Here is a 20173-nt window from a genome sequence, read left to right as displayed (position 1 = left end):
TACGAAAGAAACACAGGGAAGTTGTCAGTGCTTGCAACCATCACAGATCATCACCAGGCTAGCTTACGGGGTGCAGAGACCAAACCACTCTGTCCTTGAGCACCTGTTTTGGCACATTGTATAGCATCCACCACCTTATTTTGCTTGAAGCAGTCACCTCCCTCTCCCTAATTGTAGGCACAGTCCCGAGTGAAACTTGACCACCAGCTCATTTTAGGGCTTACCCACACACACCTTTGCCTCACCCTTTCCAGGTCCATGTCTGAGTGTTCTTTTTTTCACACCCTGGAGCTTTCCTTGTGAAAACCCGCTCTTTAGTGCTCAAACTTCAATTCGGGTTTTCCACAGTGTGCTGTAAAGGGTGGGTTTTTGCAAGGGAAACTCCGAAGCAGAGAAAAATGAAAAAAAAGGTGTTTGGGCACAGAGCTTTAAATGCAGACCATGTCTGGAAAGCGTGAAGGAAACGTAAGCATGGATAAGCCTTTAAAGGTTGTGACTCAGTAGTAGAACAAAAACCTTTGCAAGCAGAGAGTCTCAGGTTCAAACCCTGGTATCTCCAGGTAGGGCTGGGAATGTCCCCTCTGAAACCCATGAAAGTCAATACCAGTCAATAAATACTGGTCTCAGAACCCAACAACTGCCCTGTGACAGAGCAATCTGGAGCAAAAGGTGGCAGTAACAGACTCTTGGTATCTTGCTTTGCCTTTGCTAGAACTTGATCCTCAAATGTACCCGTCCATGAACCCCTTCATCTGGCTCCTCCAGACACAATTCTACTTTTTATAGCTGCAGCTATGCCAATTTGGACCACGTCCCTGTCTGGGCATCCAGCAGCTAAGAGTGGACCCCTGCTCAAGGTAACACGCCGAGTCCATCTAGCTCAGCATTGTCAACATGGACTGGTAACAGCTCAAGACATGTTTTGAGCTTACCAAGGGAATAATATTATCACCTAAGCAGATTGCAAAGTGCAAACAGGTAGATACAGGTGTAGGAGAACCTTTGGGAAACCTGGTCTCCAAACTACTCAGGCTGCAAAATGGAAGGGCAATTCAGCCCAGCACTACGGTTCATATTTTGTTTGAATTGCAAGTAGCGCCTTCATAGAAATGGTACTTCTACTTACCCGTTGGCCAATGAGGCCTTGTTCTCCTGGAATCCCAAGAGGTCCAAGATCACCCTAATGGGGCAGAGAGGGAAGGATGGGGAGGCAAATTTTGAAGACAAAATTATTACATTAGAAACTATTACATCTTATTACATTAGAAAACTGCATGAAGCAAGGCTGCAAGGTTCTCAGGGTTTCAGAGCTTTAAGCCTGAGGGAGCAGAGTCCAGGAAACAAGGGGTGGAGCCTGGTGACCTGGGTGAGGGCAGAGCTTGGGTATGCCTGATGACTCAAAAGCTGGAGTCTGAGGGGTGCTGGAGGAGCAAAAACTGATGATAGCCTCAGCCCTTGACTCCGAGAAAGCTAAAATCTTGAATAATTCACGTGCAACCCTGACACTTGATAACACCAATGTGAAGAAAACAAACCAGGAGAAGTTATTTGATCGCTCAGAATGCAAGAACTGAAGTCAAATGCAAGAAAACAATGTATTTATTCATCTACTCACTACATTTAGACCCCAGCCTTTCCTCTAGGGAGCTCAAGGCAGTGTACATGGTTCTCCCCTGTCCCCCTGACCCATTTTATGCTCACAACTCTGTGAGACAGGTTAGGCTAACACAGAGGCAGTGACTGGCTTGCTCAAGGTCCCCCACAGGGCTTTATGGGCTCCTTGGTCCTAATCTGACATGGAGAAAGAGGGGGTGTAATACTTCACACAATGCATAATGCGGTTGCAGAAGTTGCTGCCACATGTGGGGCCATGATGCTCACTGGCCTCAAAGGCTTTTTAAATACACAATTTTTCAGTGAAGGGATATTCTCCAAGGGCCCCTGCAGAAAACCTATGGACTGACCACTCATTCTGATTTGTTTGCACAAGGGCCGAACAGAGGTTGGATCCTGGGCCCCTCATTAGTGCAAAGCCCCTGCTTACCTTCGGGACATAGACTGGGTTGGGCACAGAGTGATCTGGCCCCAATTGGACCCCAAACTGGAAAGAGACTACCTTACACAACTGCAGTGAACACACACCTTCCCATAGCCATTTGTTCCTCACATACCTTTCAACCATTTTCTAAGCTACAAAAAGTCCATTTTTAAAAAAGTGGGGTTTTTTTGTTGTAGCCCAAGGAATCAAAGACAAGCAGTAGCACAAATAATCACACGCTTGTGACAATCAAGCCAGTATTCTTTTAACCGAACTGAGCAGAGAGTCCCTTCCAGCGGATACGACTGTCCATTTCCCCTTTCCTGCTCACAACAGGACCTTGCTCCCTGATAGGCCAGCCGATGGGAAAGGCTGCAGATCAAGAAACATAAATGGGAGCTTTTGTTCCAGGGAAAGGTTAAGAAGGTTGCTAAGTGGCAGGCAGAGACCGCAGAGCTGAAATCTTAGACAGACCCTGGGGGGAGCAGAGAGGGAGAGGTCCAAAGACACAGTAGCTCTGCTGCTGCCTTTAGAAGGTTTGCCAAGGCAAACATAGCCATGGGGTGAGAAGGGGGGGACACAAGCAATAAAGGAAACTGCACTGAAAGCAAAGTAAGTTCTCCGCCATATATGTGATACAACCTCTTCAGCAACAAGGGCAAAAACCTTAATCAGCTGACAAGAAATAAAAAGGGGGGCTGTTCTTCTTTTAAGAGCCCAGAATGGGAGGGGGGAGATAATTTAAACTGCTAACATCTGTGGTACGGTAAAAGCCATTCATTTGGCATCCTGTGGCAGAAGGACAGAAGATAGTCCTTCTTCACCCAGCGCATAATAAAACTATGGCACTTCCTCCCCCAGGAAGCAGTGATGGATACCAGCCCAGATGACTTTAGAAGAGGATTGGACAAATTCATGGAGGGCAGTCTATAAATGGAATTGTAATTTTTAACTCTTGTAATGATATAGTATACACAGCTCTACCTCTCTTTCAAATCAGAACCAGTGAAGGCGGTGAAGGTCCTGTGTGAGTGTCTGGAGGCGGTTGGAGGATGGATGGCGGCTAACAGATTGAGGTTGAATCCTGACAAGACAGAAGTACTATTTTGGGGGGACAGGAGGTGGGCGGGTATGGAGGACTCCCTGGTCCTGAATGTAACTGTGCCCCTGAAGGACCAGGTATGCAGCCTAGGAGTCATATTGGACTCAAAGCTGTCCATGGAGGCACAGGTTAATTCTGTGTCCAGGGCAGCTGTTTATCAGCTCCATCTGGTACGCAGGCTGAGACCCTATCTGCTTGCAGACTGTCTTGCCAGAGTGGCGCATGCTCTAGTTATCTCTAGCTTCAACTACTGCCATGCGCTCTACGTGGGGCTACCTTTCAAGGTGATCTGGAAACTACAACTAATCCAGAATGTGGCAGCTAGACTGATGACAGGGAGCAGCCGCCGAGACCACATAAGACTGGTCTTGAAAGACCTACACTGGCTCCCAGTACGTTTCCCAGCACAATTCAAAGTGTTGGTGCTGACCTTTAAAGCCCTAAACGGCCTCGGTCCTGTATACCTGAAGGAGCGTCTCCACCCCCATCGTTCTGCCTGGACACTGAGGCCCAGCGCCAAGGGCCTTTTGGCGGTTCCCTCACTGCAAGAAGCCAAGTTACAGGGAACCAGGCAGGGGGCCTTCTCGGTAGTGGCGCCCTCCCTGTGGAACGCCCTCCCACCAGATGTCAGAGAGATAAACAACTACCAGACTTTTAGAAAACATATGAAGGCAGCCCTGTTTAGGGAAGCTTTTAATGTTTGATGCATTGCTGTATTTTAATATTTTGTTGAAAGCCGCCCAGAGTGGCTGGGGAAGCCCAGCCAGATGGGTGGGGTATAATAAATAAATAAATAAATAAATAAATAAATAAATAAATAAATTTTATTTTATGTTGTTCAATTAACAGCAACAGCAGCAGCAGCAGCAGCAACAACAGTAACAGACTTCCTTAACCTTTTATACCACAAATGTTCTGTGTTGAGGGAGGGCCATAGTGCAAGAGCACCCCTTCAGACAGCAAGAATGTGGTAGAGCTGGGGAACCAGCACAGAAAAAATAAAACAGAATAAATCCACCGCTAATGTCCTCTTATTGTGTCAAAATCATGTAGAATATACCTGCAACAAAACACCAATCTGGAGAGGTCCTTAGTTTGGACCAACCCGGAGTGGGAACCAGACTTTTGCCATGTCCACCTTGCTGCCTACAACTGGCCTATCCCCACCTTTGCCTTCATCCATCTTGTCAAAAACAGCCCAGATGTCATGGATGCAGAGGAATGGTGGCAGGAACCAGCTGGGGAACCACCAAGGGAAGAAGGTTCACAGCACAGTGACTGGTGGTGAGACAATGAGCAGTGGTCAGAGGGAGAAGACTGGAAAGACGAGGTGTCAGAAGCGAAGAGGTAACAGTGCTTAGTGAGCGGATAGAGTCTGTGGCACAGAGAAGTTCAGAATCAGGGACAGAATCAGAAGAGGCAGAGGCCTAGAGGAAGAGATGAGTCAGGCTGCTGAAGAGGCACAGGTGTTTCCTCCTCCAGGTGTGACAAGCTCCCCTTCCCCATGTCTCCCAGAACCAGGAGAGGCATAAAGAGGGCAAAAAAGAGGTTAGTTTCACACAGATGCAGTCTCAGATTGCTTTGGGGAATCCTGGAGAGGAGGGAACTGTGGGAAGGCAGGGACCTTCAGTCTCCGCTACTGGGGACAAGACTTGCCAGAGATGAGCTGCTATGCTCTACAGGTGTGACGTTCCTGTGCAGATCGTGTTTTTGCCAATAGTCTACTCCAACTTTGAAGTGTATCATTTACTGACCAGAACACTTTTTGACACCAAGACATCACAGAAACAAAAGCCACAATTACCACTCTGATTGAACATCGCATATAGAGGTGTGCGTTCCCCTGCCGCCCCCTATTTACCTTCATGCCTGTTTCACCTGGAAGTCCACGCTGCCCTGCCAGGCCAGGAGGTCCCTGGTAGAGTGGGGAGGAAGAAAAAAGTAAAAGGTCATTGTCAACAAATGGAGAACACATGTGTAGAGCAAATGAAAATGCAATTATAAATTACTCTATGATTACCCACGGATAACCTATTTGAACTCACTGTTTCCTACCAGCCATGTACATTTTTTAGTCCTGTCATTCTAACGTCCACTTTTCCCTCCTCCATCATTGTACCATCAGTTTAATGGAGTTCACTTGAAAAAATATCAAGTCTTGTCAGGCAATTAATATGGTGTATTTTGGTGATTTTAAATTTGGAATTATGCTGGATTTAACCTCGGTGGTGTCTCTTGTATCTTCTTTTTCTTACTTTACAGATGTTGGTTTATATCACAGATGCATGTTCTACATTATTTTATTCATATTATAGCTGCAAACTAGTCATGGCCTTTGGGTAGAACAATAAACTTATTGATTTACTGACTGAAATACATTGCAGGCAGAACTATCACCGTGGAGGATCCAAATGAGATTTCCCCTGGCCAATGGCTCCATTGTGTTTTCCCAGGAATAAATACCAATAAAGTTTATTCATGGGAAATGCAGTTCTTCTCCCATACCCAGCAAGTTTCTTCCTGCAATTATCAAACACCCTGGTGAATGAGAGGACATGAATGGACTTCTGCAAAGATTAAAAAGGTGGGTGTGAGAGAGGGGGAGATTATTCTCTACCTTATGTCCAATTTCTCCCAAAGGCCCAGGTGGACCTTGAGCTCCCTGAGGTCCCTGAAATAAAGATGCATATTGTTAAGAATGTATGGAAAGCGTCCTGCTGGATCAAAATAAAGGGCCACATAGAGTAAATAAGCACCCTGCTCCCAACAATGGCCAGCCAATGGTCCCTGCAATGCTTATAAACAGGGCATGCATCCCCCCACAACTACTGCCCTTCCAGCAATTAGTATTGCAGGGGTAGACTGCCTCTGAATATGGAGGTTCTGTTTAGCTACCATGATTAATAGCCACCTCTCCTACACTGATTTGTCTACAGTGGTACCTCAGTTTTCCAACAGCTTAGTTCCTGAACAACTCAGAACCCGAACGCTGCAAACCCAGAAGTAGGTGTTCTGGTTTTCCAACTTTGCCCCGGAAGCCGAACGTGCTCCTGAGCTTCCGTTTTTATGGTTGTGCAGCAAATCTGAGTCCCCCACATAGTAATTAAGGCTTTCCCCTTCCCATTTAACACTTAAGCTGCAAATTTAAGTCCCCCCCCCATAGTAATGAAAGTCTTTCATTTCTGATTGCAGTGTTCTGAGGTGATATTTGGTGCTTTAAGCTTTTGCTATTTTTGCGTTTTCATTTGTGTGGCTTTTTCATTTTTGTGTCTGTGACTTGTTTTTTGTTTTATTGATTCATTGTATAACTGCAGAAATTAATAAAAGCCCCCCATCCAAACAATCATCAGTGCAGGTAAGATTTTTTTTTACTTTTAATTTTTATCATCTACAATACTTTCTTATTTATTTTATAGTACAGTACATTGATTATTGCTTTCATTTTATGGATCAATAGCCTCGTTAGATAGTAAAATTCATGTTAAATTGCTGTTTTAGGGGTTGTTTTTAAAAGTCTGGAACAGATTAATCCATTTTGCATTACTTTCTATGGGAAAGCACGCCTTGGTTTTGGAACGCTTTAGTTTTGGAACAGACTTCCGGAATGGATTAAGTTTGAGAACCAAGGTACCACTGTAATTCTTGTTTTAGGAAGTCATCACCACATCCGAAGTCTCCTATAGGCTGCATTTTGTTATGGATTTGGGAATGCCAAGGTAGGTATATGAGCAGCTTGCCTGTCTAATGTCTAAGAACAGTCAGAAGATTTAATGCTGGATTAGATCAAAGGTTCATCTGGTCCAGTGTTATGTCCCCCACATGCTGAACGTAAAGTCCTCTCCACTGTTTCACAGAATTATTGAATCATTCATCTCCTTTCCCCATGTCCCAGCAACTGGTATTCAGAGGGAAGCTGCCTTTGATCATGGATGCTCTGTTCAGGAGCAGAGCATTGTGTTGGTGGCTCTGCTATTATGGAACTCTCTCCCCAGAAGCAGCCCGCTGGAGCCTGTCTCCCATTAGAAAGAAAGTTTAGATATGTTGTTGCCTGGGATGAAGGGGGCTGTGGTGGGTACTTGCCGGGTCTCCTGGAGGCCCTTTAGCTCCTTGGGGTCCAGAAGGTCCTTGGATACCCTGGAATAAAGCAGGACACCAAAAAGTTCAGAGTTCGAGGTTGGAGTGCAGATTTTCACACCTCTTAGTCACTCATTAACACCTTGCAAATACTTCATAAAAGGAGCAAGAAGGTGATTCAGAACTAGGACAGAAAAATGACCTAGTGCCTCACTCTCTGGAATGGCAACTGACCCAATTCCAGAGAAAAAGTATGGCCAATGAAGACATTTAATTTAACCTGTTAGATATTCTATCAGGGCACATATATCGTTCCATTTAGGAAAAAACAAAACCAACATCAACTCATAATCCCCTAGTGCAGGGGAACCTGTGGCCCTCCAGATGCTGTTGGACAGCAACAATGTCATCCCTGACCTTGGGCCATGCTGGCTGGAGTTGATGAGAGGCCAAGGACAGCAAGGCCCACAAATATTCCTCACCCCTAGTGGTTGCAAGGTCAGGCCAAAGGTCTATCTAGACACAGATTTATAATTTATTTCTAGGGATCCCGGACCATATTTCCTTCTAATGCCTGAAATGTTCTTGATTGGGGGCGGGGGGCGGGAATCCAGGCTCTGTTTAGAAATCGCTAATGAAGGAGAATCCATCATCTTCCAAGGCAGTCTGTTTCACTGTCAAACTGCTTGTACCATCAGGAAGTTCTTCCTAATGTTTAGCTGAAATAACCTTTCTTGTAATCAGTCGCTGATTCTGCTCCCACCTTCTGGAGCAACAGAAAACAAATCTTCTCCATGATCTATGTTTCCCACATCACAGCGGTCAATCAGATGCCCAGTGAGCTTCATGGTTGAGTGGGAATTTGAACCCTTGATCCCCCAGGTCCTAGTCCAGCGCTCTAACCATTGTAATGATACCACCACTGGCTCTCATCCTCCATCTGGCAGCCCTTCAGGTATTAGAAGATGGCTACCATACCACCTCTTCTCCAGGCTAATATATATATATGTACTGTAATATGTTTATGTAACCCACCCTGGGACAATTCGTTGAACAAGAGGCAATAAATTTTACAATAAATAAGAATAAATACAAACACAATAATCATGACCAGAAGTCCCTTTTAAAGCTACCTAAGCCAGCAACCACCACCACTTCTTGCAGCAACAAATTTACATAATTAATTATGCATTGTGTAAAGGCATCAATGGTCCTGGGCATATAATTGTAAGCTTCCACCTGCTAAAGAATAGTTGTGTTAAGATTAATTTGTGAAACAGCAGGAATGTTGGAACTTACTGACTTTGGGCAAAAATGAGGAATGGGAGAAGGGAGTAGAACGTGATTTTGTGTTATCACAGGGTGGTTCACAACATAAAAATACAAAATGAGAACACAAAATACGTAATAAAAACAAAAACGAACCAATGATGTGCTAGCCAACCAAAGGCCTGGATACAGAGAAACATTTTTGCCTGGGGCCTAAAGATGTAGGGAGAAGGTGCCAGGTGATCCTCCCAGGTGAGAGCATTCTACAAATTGGAGCCACTGCAGAAAAGGCAGATTCTCAGGTTGCCTCCCTCCAGACCTCTTGTGGAGGAGGAACACAAAGATGGGCCTCAGATGATGATTGCAGGATCCAGTTGTAGATACAGGTAGGTCGCCATGTTGGTCTGCCATAGTCGAAACAAAATAAAAAAAATTCCTTCCAGTTGCACCTTAAGAGACCAACTAAGTTTGTTACTGGTATGAGCTTTCATGTGCATGCATACTTCTTCAGATAGGTATCTGAAGAAGTGTGCATGCACACGAAAGCTCATACCAATAACAAACTTAGTTGGTCTCTAAGGTGCTACTGGAAGGAATTTTATTATTTAGGATCCAGTTGGTTCATCTAGAGAGAGGCAGGCCTTCAAGTATTGCAGTTTTAGTCCTTTATATCTATATGAATATGCCTGGGCATTAAGATAATGCCTCGAGAAGCCATGCTCATAAGCCTCGAGACTGTCACAGAGTCAGTATATATAATGCTTGTTATGTTGTTTGTACTTCAGCTCTAACACGTTACTTTCCATACATTGCTGAGATGCTTGTTGTGCATCTCAAAATAAACAGATAAAATTATTAAGTAAAGAAACACAAGTTTGCTATAAAACAGGATGCAGCATGAACTTACAGGGAAGCCACGAGATCCCATCTCACCAGTCTCTCCTATCTTTCCCTGAAAACACAGTTACAGTTATGAGTATGAATCCAAACAAAAACATGCCTTGGTAAGCTGGCAGCAAAAGCACAGTGGAAGATAAAGGATGCTTACTACACTTCAGGGACAATCCAGGTGGGGTGGCTGTTCAGAGAAGGGCTGGGGGAATCTGTGGCCCTCCAGATGTTGCTGGACTCCAGCTCCCACCAGCCCCAACCAATGTAGGTCAGGTGACAGTGGCAAGGGGAGTTATAGTCCAGCTATACATGGAGTGCTACAGGTTCCAGAATTCCTGTGTTGAAGGCTGGTCCTTCCTCCCTTTTAACCATTTTTGGAAAGCGAAGCAAAGCAAAGCAAAGCAAAGCAAAACCTACACCATTTGTTAACCACAATCCTCACCAATATGATGCCCTCTAGCTGTTACGGACTACAACTCCCATTGCCCCCAGTGTTATTGGCTGGAACGGATGGGAGTTGAAGTCCAAAACAGCTGGAAAGCACCAGATCAGTGAAAGGCTGGCTTAGAGAGGGGCTGGGAATGCTGCTAAGCACATCGCTGGTGAGACTCGGGCCACTTGCCACCTTAATTTTTCCAGAGGTGAATTTGTGTCTGGCAGTGGCGTAGCATGGGTTGTCAGCACCCGGGGCAAGGCAAGTAATTTGCGCCCCCTAACCCGTGGATTTGCGCCCCCTAACCCTAACCCCCAGATGTTGCCCCCGGTGCGGCCGGCCCCCCCTGCACCCCCACGCTACGCCACTGGTGTCTGGGGCCTGTATTTCACACACTCCCCTGCCTCCCAGAGCCTGCACACATTTTTGTCTTAGGTCCATCTTGTGCTACAGTTTGCTGAGAAGCCTGATGAGAGAAGGATCCTCTACAATATAGCTAGGCATATGCTTAACCTCCTGTTGTGTTTTTTTGGGGGGGCGGGGGATAAAATAACTAGTATGAATCCTTTAGGAAAGAATTGCCTGTTCTTTCTCCTACGTATAAACTTAAGGAGAGAACCATTTACATATCCGTTTCTCGTTACTGGCATGGGTACCTTACCTAGGACAGGTAATGTGTGCATAGATAGGTAACAGTGGTCAGTGCGTTTCCCCACTCTTTTGTGGGGGAAGCTTGGCTCCCGCCCCACAATTCACTCTTTACAGTCGCTTCCAAAAGATCTGTTTATTAAGCATTCATCCTGATATTCTTTTTCAGGAAGGTTAGGCAAAAACGCAATGAAATACAATGCAAGCAATTATTATCCCATAGTTTACAAAGGAATTCTCCCAACACTTTCCTTATCACGACAAGTCTGATATTTGGTGGGGGGCGGGGAGTGGGCTTGTTGCCGAAGACCCATCCAACCAGCCTTAATCTAGGGCTGCTTTCCTCCTTCGCAGTCCCCATCCAGCGTTCTGGCAAGCTGTCTGCCTCTTTGCATCCTGCCCTCAAGCTCCTTACAAGTTTGTCCAATTAAAAGAGTGTTTCACAGTATATTATTCACTCCACCCCCACAGTAAAACCCTAGTCTGTGTTTTGGAAAGCAGCACTGGGAGAAGTGGGTCTGTGATGTCACTGTTGTCAGTCAAAGAGCCCTGTGCACAGCTGGTTTATGTTGAAAACTGGCCGGATCATTTTCTTCTATGATCCTACAGAGAAGACGGTACATCTGGCCCAATCAAGGGGAGTGCAGTTCTACTGTGGCAAGGCCACTCTGCTAAAATGTGCCTATGCACCCTTCAAGTGTATTTATGCACGCAAAATTCAAGAGACTTAGATCTGAATTGGATTGTGGCCCTTCAATTGTTGTTAGGTTCTGGGGGGCGGGGCGGGTGGAGTATGGGGATGGGGGAATAATTTTGTTGCTATTGTTCATTTTCTTTTTTAGCCATAGTATAGTTCAGGGAGTCCTACTAAAACTAGATCTGAGTTAAAAACAGACCAAATTCAGTTTTGCAGAATGGAATTAATGTGCACACCTCTTTCAGACACTCCAAAGTTTAACCAACTTACCTGTTGCCCATCTGGTCCCTGTTTCCCTGGATGTCCTGGAAGGCCCTGTTAGAAGGAAGAAAGGAAGTTTATTAATATTATTTTTATTATTACAGTGGTGCCTCGCAAGACGAAAAGAATCCATTCCGCGAGTCTCTTCGTCTTGCGGTTTTTTCGTCTTGCGAAGCAAGCCCATTAGCGGCTTAGCGCTATTAGCGGCTTAGCGGGCTTAGCGGATCAGCTGATAAGCGGCTTAGCGGCTTAGCGGATCAGCTGATAAGCGGCTTAGCGGCTTAGCAGATCAGCTGTTAAGCGGCTTAGCGGATCAGCTGATAAGCGGCTTAGTGATTGAACGAGCCAGTATGGTGTAGTGGTTAAGAGCGGTAGTCTAGTAATCTGGGGAACCGGGTTCGTGTCTCCGCTCCTCCACATGCAGCTGCTGGGTGACCTTGGGCCAGTCACACTTCTCTCAGCCCCACTCACCCCACAGAGTGTTTGTTGTGGGGGAGGAAGGGAAAGGAGAATGTTAGCCGCTTTGAGACTCCTTAAAGGGGAGTGAAAGGCGGGATATCAAATCCAAACTCTTCTTCTTCTCTTCTTCTGTTAAGCGGCTTAGCGGATCAGCTGTTTAGCGGCTTAGCAGATCAGCTGATAAGCGGCTTAGCGGCTTGGGAAAAAGGGGGGGAAAGGAAAAAAACCCCGCAGGAACTCGCAAGACATTTTCGTCTTGCAAAGCAAGCCCATAGGAAATTCGTTTTGCGAAGCACCTCCAAAACGGAAAACCCTTTCGTCTAGCGGGTTTTCCGTCTTGCGAGGCATTCGTCTTGCGGGGCACCACTGTGCTGTTATTCTCTCCCATCCTTGCTCCTGAAGCAGTCCAGCACAGGAAACACAGAGTTGCCCAGGGAAATATCTCTCCTTAAAGGGCTTGTTGGAGGAGGAAGGTCTTCAGCAGGCAACACTAAGTCTCTGCCCATCTAATATTTGAGGGAACTATTCCTATATTGTGTGGAACAGACCTGCTGATAAGATGGCATCTGCAGGAGGTCCTCACCTGAAGAACACAGTGATCAGTTGGAGTGAGAAAATCTTACAGGTATATAGTGCCATCTATGTGCATGGGACATGGATGGCGCTGTGGGTTAAACCACAGAGCCTAGGGCTTGCTGATCAGAAGGTCGGCGGTTCGCACCCGCGCAACGGGGTGAGCTCCCGTTGCTCGGTCCCTGCTCCTGCCAACCTAGCAGTTCGAAAGCACATTGAAGTGCAAGTAGATAAATAGGTACTGCTCCAGCGGGAAGGTAAACGGCGTTTCCATGTGCTGCTCTGGTTCGCCAGAAGCGGCTTAGTCATGCTGGCCACATGACACGGAAGCTCCCTCGACCAATAAAGCGAGATGAGCGCCGCAACCCCAGAGTCGTCTGCGACTGGACCTAATGGTCAGGGGTCCCTTTACCTTTACCTTTATGTGCATGGCACCTTACAAAAGAACAGATAGGAGAGGTCCTTACCCCCATGAGGCTTACTGCCTAAAACAGGGAATCAACTGAAGAAGGGGAAATGGCGGCATAGGTAGGCAAGGGAAAAAATGCTTTGACTTAAGGCTCATCCACACCTCCACTTACCCCATGCTTAGAAAGCACAGGCCCAAGTGGTTTTCTGCTTGGGCCCAAGTGGTTTTGCCTTTGCCCTCTTGCTTTCCCCTGGGAAACCTGCTCTTTAAGGCCAAATTGGAGCAAACACCAATCTGGAGAAATCCTGATTGACATTTGCTTCAGTCCGGAGGTAAACAGCGGGTTTTCCCAGGAGAAAATGGTGGGGCGACTGGAAGTGTGAATGAGGAGCCTTTAGCTACACCAGAGGATTGGGCCAAATGCTTCCCAGTGGGGTGGAAGAGGGCTCTGATGTGGCTTTGAAAAATCCTGCCCTGCTGTGTGCTGCCACAGCCAAACTCTGCAAACCTTCAGGGTATTATATCAAGAGTCCTGGTTTCCAAGAGCCCTTTGAAAGCTTTCTCATGATAAGAACTGTTCTGACTTTCTGCACAGATGGATTATTTTTAGCCATGTGTGAGCATTCTGTTGACTCCAAATTAAAAAGGCTTTGCCTTTGGTTGCTTTGGCAATATTTTAGCCACCATGAATTCACGGAGATCATATCTATGCAAATAAGTAAGGTATGTACTGAATTCAGATGAAGTCTAAATAAAGATAATGAGGTACGTTTGCCTCTTAAATGTAGACAGAATCGAATTTCTTCCCCATCCTAGTCAAGACTGTAAAAACACAGTGCAGAAAAGGTGTGAGTTAAACATCAGAATGGGAAGGGGATGGAAAAATCCTGGGGGAAACACCACTTTTTTTTGTCTTTTGACCCTTCACCCTGATATTTAACTTGATTTAGCTCTGAGGAGGAGCCCAAACCCTGAAAGCTTCAAGGTCAAACCTGGAGATTGACAGCAATGCTTCTGCCAGCCTGGGAGACTCCCCTGTTCAGCAGATGAGCTAGCATGAATATTCTAAAGCTCTGACCCAATTTAAAACCTCAGCTTTCAGTCAACTCTCTACATCACAATAGGTTGCTTGTCCGTGGGTTCTAGGTATAAACGGCCTTGCTCCTGAATACCTGAAGGAGCGTCTCCACCCCCATGGTTCAGCCCGGACACTGAGATCCAGTGCCGAGGGCCTTCTGGCGGTTCCCTCATTGCGAGAAGTAAGGTTACAGGGAACCAGGCAGAGGGCCTTCTCATAGCGGCGTCTGCCCTGTGGAACGCCCTCCCATCAGATGTCAAGGAAATAAGCAGCTATCTTACCTTTAAAAGACATCTGAAGGAAGCCCTGTTTAGGGAAGTTTTTAATATTTAATCTTGTATTGTTTTTAACACTCGATTGGGAGCCGCCCAGAGTGGCTGGGGAAACTCAGCCAGATGGGCGGGGTATAAATAATAATAATAATAATAATAATAATAATAATATATTATTATTATTATTATTATTATTATTATCAGCAGCAGCAGCAGCAGCAGCAGCAGCATTATGGTTTTATCAGTCTCATGCAAGGAGACTATCTTGGCTGTGACTCCTGGAAGACTTAATCATTGCCTTCCATGCCTTTCTGCACCTGGCCTGGGAGCGTGGGACCCTGACTGACTCCAGCTGCAGAAGCTGAGGCTGTTGAACAGACTCTTGTGCAGGGGTGGTAGGGGTATTGTTGCTGGATGGGGCTTTTTTGTATCTTTATTTTAGATCTTGTGGTTTATGTTGAAATAGTTTTATTTGGTTGTGTATTTTTTGAATGTTTTATGTATTGTCTACTAAGTTGTGTAATTTTTTTCCATCTTGCAAGCCACCTTGGGCATGGTTTGAATCCTGGGTGGAATCTACACACATATAAAAACCATTCTGAAAATGCTTTTTTTAAAAAGCGTTTTTAAAAATACATTGAATTTTCCATAAGACTCACTGCCGCCATCTAGTGTATATTGCACTTAAAACACATTTAAAACGCTTTATTTGCAGCTGTATAGCTGAGTCCCTGGAAAGGCATGCAAATAAAATTATGTATGTATGCATGCATGTACTCATAATCATACATTTGCCCATTCAGAATTTGTATTCATATCAATGGCAGGACAACAGAAGTAGAATTTGTGAGCACTTGTGGTTGTTTAGAGGCTTACATTTCAAGCCTGGAAGGATGAGCATGCAATGGTTTGAGGAACTCACTACCCTTGCTATATTTGAACGTATTTCCCAGAAGCATCAGTGGGTATCTATTAGGACATCTGGATTATTTATATTGACTAATGTACTTAATTTAAGGGGGATGTCAAGATGCTTACTGCATCCTTAAAGTGAACTGATGGTGTGAGCATTTTTCTCTGTCACTTTCTTTCTTTCTTTGCTTTTCTTCTTGCTATTAAAATGTAATGATGATGATGAAGAACTTACATTCACTGCCCAAAATATAACTCCACACATATATATGTGAGTCAGCAGCTGGAGTGTCAGATTGGGACAAGGGAGACCAGGCTTCAAATCCCACTCCCTGGATGAGCTTGACCCAATAGCTGTCTCTCACAGGATCATTATGAAAATAAAATGGAGAGGGGGTGAATATTGTAACTTGAGCTGCTTGGAGGAAAGGCGGGCTGTAATTAATAAATAACATGAAAATAAGAATATGCTCTAGCATATTTGAAGTGGTGATTGGTGAACTCCCTTCAGTCTTATTCTGAACTGGGTTGGTATTTGCACTCTTTCTTGGAAGCCTATTAGAAAAAGCTTGCCTGCCTGAGCTACGGTAAAGTGGCCAGAATTTCACTGAAAAAAATAAACATTTCTAGGGTCATGAATACAAGGGCCAGAAAAGAACTTTTATCTGAGAAATGACGCTCAATTAATAATGCTTCTTAACATTAAGGGCCAGAAAAATCCATATTCCAAACCAGGTAATTATGCACTTTGGCAAACAGTAATGAGAAATAACAAACAGAAGAGAGTGTTTTTGAGCACGTGTAAACTATGTTTATTTCACCACTAAGGAACCATTAAAAGTAGTGGGCAGAACTTCAACATATGCGTGAGACCATACACGTCTTAATCTCCATCACAAACTGAAAGGGTCACACAAATCCATCTAAACCTGGTTCAGCATCTGCCTTGCAAAGCTATGAAACATTCACAGGGTGCAGGGTCAGGAAACCAGTGCCTTAGTTTCCCACAGTGCAATGGACAAAGTTCATAACATGCCCCAAAACAATCTAGCCACAACTAACAGTCTCTGGATCTGGGGGGCTCACCTTAGCACCTTGCGGCCCTGGTTCACCCACTAGTCCATCAGGACCTCGAGCACCCTAGGGAAAAACACACACAGGCACACATGAATATACATAAATACACAACATTTTAAAAAGTGGGGATGGGGGAGAGGAAGAAGAAAGTTGTACACGGGGAATGAACAGCAGGTGTCTCTCTCAAGCTACAAATGGCAAAAACTGTCTAACCCTCAAATAGAGAATTTTAAAGGAGAGTGGCCAAGTCGAGTTAAAAGTATTCTCTTGTAAGACTCTTTCAAAAGGACAGTGAGGAACCTTGGGCTTATCCCATGATCAAAATAGAGCTGAGGACATTTGTTTAGGGGCTCTCCCAGATAATCTATTTTTTTCAGCAGTCACTTGATTCGCTTCTGCAACACTTATGTGGCAGATCTTAATTGAGCATCCACTCTGATTTGTTTACAAGCAGCACACATCCTGCAATTTATCCTGCTTTGCTAGGCGGGAGGGTTAAATGTCTTCATGCTAGTCATTCATTCGTTCCATGCTATTCAGTGCATTCTCTGTCACTTTCCAAACTACACACACAAACTCACACTCACCTGCTCCATTTTTAAAAGTGGATTTGTCGCTGTATGGCAATGAATCCACTTTAATTTCACTAAAGCCAATGTACCAATATGTGGTTGAATTCCCCCCACCCAATAAAATACTGACTCAAAATGCTTTACATCTTGCCCTTCTGCCTCCATGAGTCACCCACAGTGGCCAACCAGGTTAAAACCAATGCCACGCAAAAAAGAAGGGCAAGCTTAACATTAGTACATCATTTTAAAGACTACAAATTAAAGAAAGAGGCAGCAAAGAAACCTGCAAACACTTGAATAAGAAGGGAAAAGAAGGGGGGGCAGAATCAAGTAGCAACCCAAAACTTCAAGAACTGATCAGAGTGGACTTCATCTATCTCCTGAAGGGCAGGCCTCTCTGGGAGAGAATTCCGTGATTTGGTTGCCACTCCTGATTTTTTTTTTTAATCACATTTTCTCATTCTCTGATTGGAGCAGTAACACAGAGTATGGCCCTCTTCCCTAACCTGGTGCTCCTCCAGATGCTGTTGGAGGACAAGCTCCGTCTGCTCTGACCATTGGCCATGCATACTTTGCCTGAAAATGTCACAAGTTTAATCCCTGGCATCTGCAGTTAAAACGGATAAGGCACCACATGATGGGAAAGGAAGAGACCTTTGTGTGAGTGTTTGGTTGCCTGTTACAGGAGCCATAATGGACTGCTAGACAGACCTGAGGTGGGGAACCTCTAGTCCACAGGCCACTCTTGGCCCATCAAGCCATTTCCCCCAAACCATTTCCACCCAGCAGAAGCGGGAGGACAGGGGTTAATCCTGCATTGGCTGCACAGCCCTATTCCCAGTTGGGTACTGGATGCCTAGGCAGCAGGATTGACTTCATTAGATATTCAGGATGGCCTCACCAGTGTATAGTGCCGTTATGCATAAGTTTTAATGAGGATTCCCTGAATTTTATAAACTACTCATTTGTGAATTCAGAAACTCACAAGTTGTCCAGTCGACATGAATTTATTATATATACAGTGGTACCTCGGGTTACAGATGCTTCAGGTTACAGACTACACTAACCCAGAAATAGTACCTTGTGTTAAGAACTTTGCTTCAGGATGAGAACAGAAGTCGTGCGGTGGCAGCGGGAGGCCCCATTAGCTAAAGTGGTACCTCAGGTTAAGAACAGTTTCAGGTTAAGAACGGACCTCCAGAACGAATTAAGTTCTTAACCCGAGGTACCACTGTATATTATAATGGCAAATATTTTATTATGGGTGGTATCCAATGTTAGTCCTACTCAACTTAACTTTAATGAGTCTGAACAGAATTTAGTTGGTTACAACCCTATAATTTTTATCTTACTACTCCTTTAATTAGTTCTTCTTTCACCATTTTCTTCTTAGAACAACCCTGTGAGGTAGGCTAGGCTGAGAGTTTGAGACTGGCCCCATACTACCCAGTAAGGTTCTTGGCCATGCAAGGATGTGAACCTGAAATTCCCTGGTCCTAGTACAACACTCTGAACCACTACACACCACATGCAAGACACACATGCAAGACAGGTGTGATTGTGCAACACTAGACTTCTGTGAATAGTGGGGTTGGGAGCACTTGGAAATGGAAATCCCTGGTTCAGCTTCCTTTTCCTCCCACACACAGTACAGCTCATGCAAGCAGCCCACTCATGCAAGCTCTTAAGTAGACAGATCAGCAGCTGACTGTAACATGCAAATCAGCCCGGAGGAAAGAAGGAGAGAAGAGGAGAGGTGGGCCAGCAAGGAAATGGGAGAGGGGAAGGAGGAAAGAAAACTGGAGCCAAACGTGATAATCATGATGCAGACTTGGAGCCAACAAAACTGAGAGCCAACACTGACCAAAGCGAGTACAGTATGAGAGAGAGGAAGAGTCACACAGAGCGGTAGTGTAACTGCATAAGATGTGCAGCGGGGAAGACAGCCAAACTGCTACAGCAAACAAAACCCTGTCAATGTCCTTTTTTGTTTTATTTATTTTTTTAAAGCAAGGCAGGAACTCCTGGCCAATCTGTGATGGCAAGATCGCAGCAGGAGCCCAAACAGCTGAAAGCTTGGTGGACAGGAGGCAGTTGTAAACGCAGAGATCCTGCACTTTATTTACTTATTTGTTTGTTTTAACTGGCAGGTGGGACTGATGACTTGGCCCCAGATGGTGGGGCAGCAGCTATCTCCTGTCACACAAAACCTGAAGCTGCCTACCCCCATCCCTTTAAGATAACTGGTTCTCACATATCAGGGGAATCCAGCAATCTAACACACAGGGTAAGGAAGGGCTGGAAAGTCCCAACAATTCTGTGTCTCATTTGGCATTACTATGCCACTGATAAAGCATGAAAGGCATATCATCATACGCATGATAGTCCCAAGTCCTTCTTCCTGCCCCTTTCAATATATTACTTACTTATTTACTATTTCCCTTTGGAGTGTTGGGGGAGGGGTAGTATCTCTGGTGGGAGTCAGTCATGCTCCTTCTAAGGTAGTTTGTCCTCCTTTGGTCCCTGCCCTGCACTCAGCTCTCACCTGTGGCTCCTAGAAGCTGTCCTGTTAGCATGTGGCAGCGGCCACACCCCAGGAATGGCTTCAACTGGCCAGCTAAACAAGGTGAGGGAAGCAGATGGCTCTCCAACCCCAGGAGAGTTACAGACTTCCCCTGCATGCAAAGACAGGCTGCAGCGGATTGAGCGGATGAGACCAAGAGGTGGTCTAGCAGTCAAGAAGGCGGTTTCTGCATGTGCTATAGAGGGAAACGAGGGGCAGCTGGGGCTCATCAGCCAGGGAAGGTAGTCCATCCAGGAGAAAGAAAACTCTGATTCTAAACCTCCACTGCTTTGTGGAATGTCTTCGGGGAAACAAAAGGCTAAGGAGTAATCCCTATACAAATCTGCAGAGGGGTTCCTAAGACGATTGGAAGGTGCTTTGTCCGCCTCCTTCTGGCAACTCCTGCAGCCAAGGTGGTGCCAGATGTATTGCTCTGCTTTCATTTGGACCACATCAGCAAAGCCAAGAGGTAAGCTCAGGACCTCCATACCCACTGCTCAGGCTTGCGGCCCAGGGAGGTCCCTTTGGTGGTGCTAACACAGCAGTGACTTCACCCTTGGAGGAACACTCCATTGTCTCTCAAGCCAGATGGACGCCAACAACTATTTTCCTTTCCAAGCAGGCAACAGGCATTTTAACTGAATTTTACTAGCACCAGTTAGGGGCAGTGGTTTGAGTATTGAACTAGGTCCTGGGAGACTGGGGTTCAAATCCACACTTGGCCATGACGCTTTCACCTTGGACCAGTCACTGCCTCTCAGCCTTACCTAACAGGACTGTTGTGGTGGTTAAATGCAAGAGCATCCCAGAGCCCAGTAAGCAAGGGGGAGAGATTCAAAGCTCTT

At 45.4% G+C, this 20173-nt stretch overlaps 1 protein-coding gene across 1 annotated transcript in view; it reads right to left on the bottom strand.

The window, feature by feature from the left end:
• Positions 1–20173, bottom strand: part of COL27A1 (collagen type XXVII alpha 1 chain) — a 262533-nt gene that overhangs the window by 72039 nt on the left and 170321 nt on the right. Inside the window, exons 29-35 of the mRNA XM_053374834.1 lie at positions 16203–16256; positions 11423–11467; positions 9391–9435; positions 7221–7274; positions 5758–5811; positions 5002–5055; positions 1127–1180 (exon numbers count right to left, since the gene is read on the bottom strand). Of these exons, the coding sequence (XP_053230809.1) occupies positions 1127–1180; positions 5002–5055; positions 5758–5811; positions 7221–7274; positions 9391–9435; positions 11423–11467; positions 16203–16256 (360 nt within the window). The remainder of the gene's footprint in view (positions 1–1126; positions 1181–5001; positions 5056–5757; positions 5812–7220; positions 7275–9390; positions 9436–11422; positions 11468–16202; positions 16257–20173) is intronic.

The sequence above is a fragment of the Podarcis raffonei genome, chromosome Z, assembly GCF_027172205.1.
Source record: "Podarcis raffonei isolate rPodRaf1 chromosome Z, rPodRaf1.pri, whole genome shotgun sequence".
Classification (NCBI taxonomy): Eukaryota; Metazoa; Chordata; class Lepidosauria; order Squamata; family Lacertidae; genus Podarcis; species Podarcis raffonei.
Note: the sequence above shows the minus strand (reverse complement) of the source record. Positions and strands in the feature narration are given on the sequence as shown.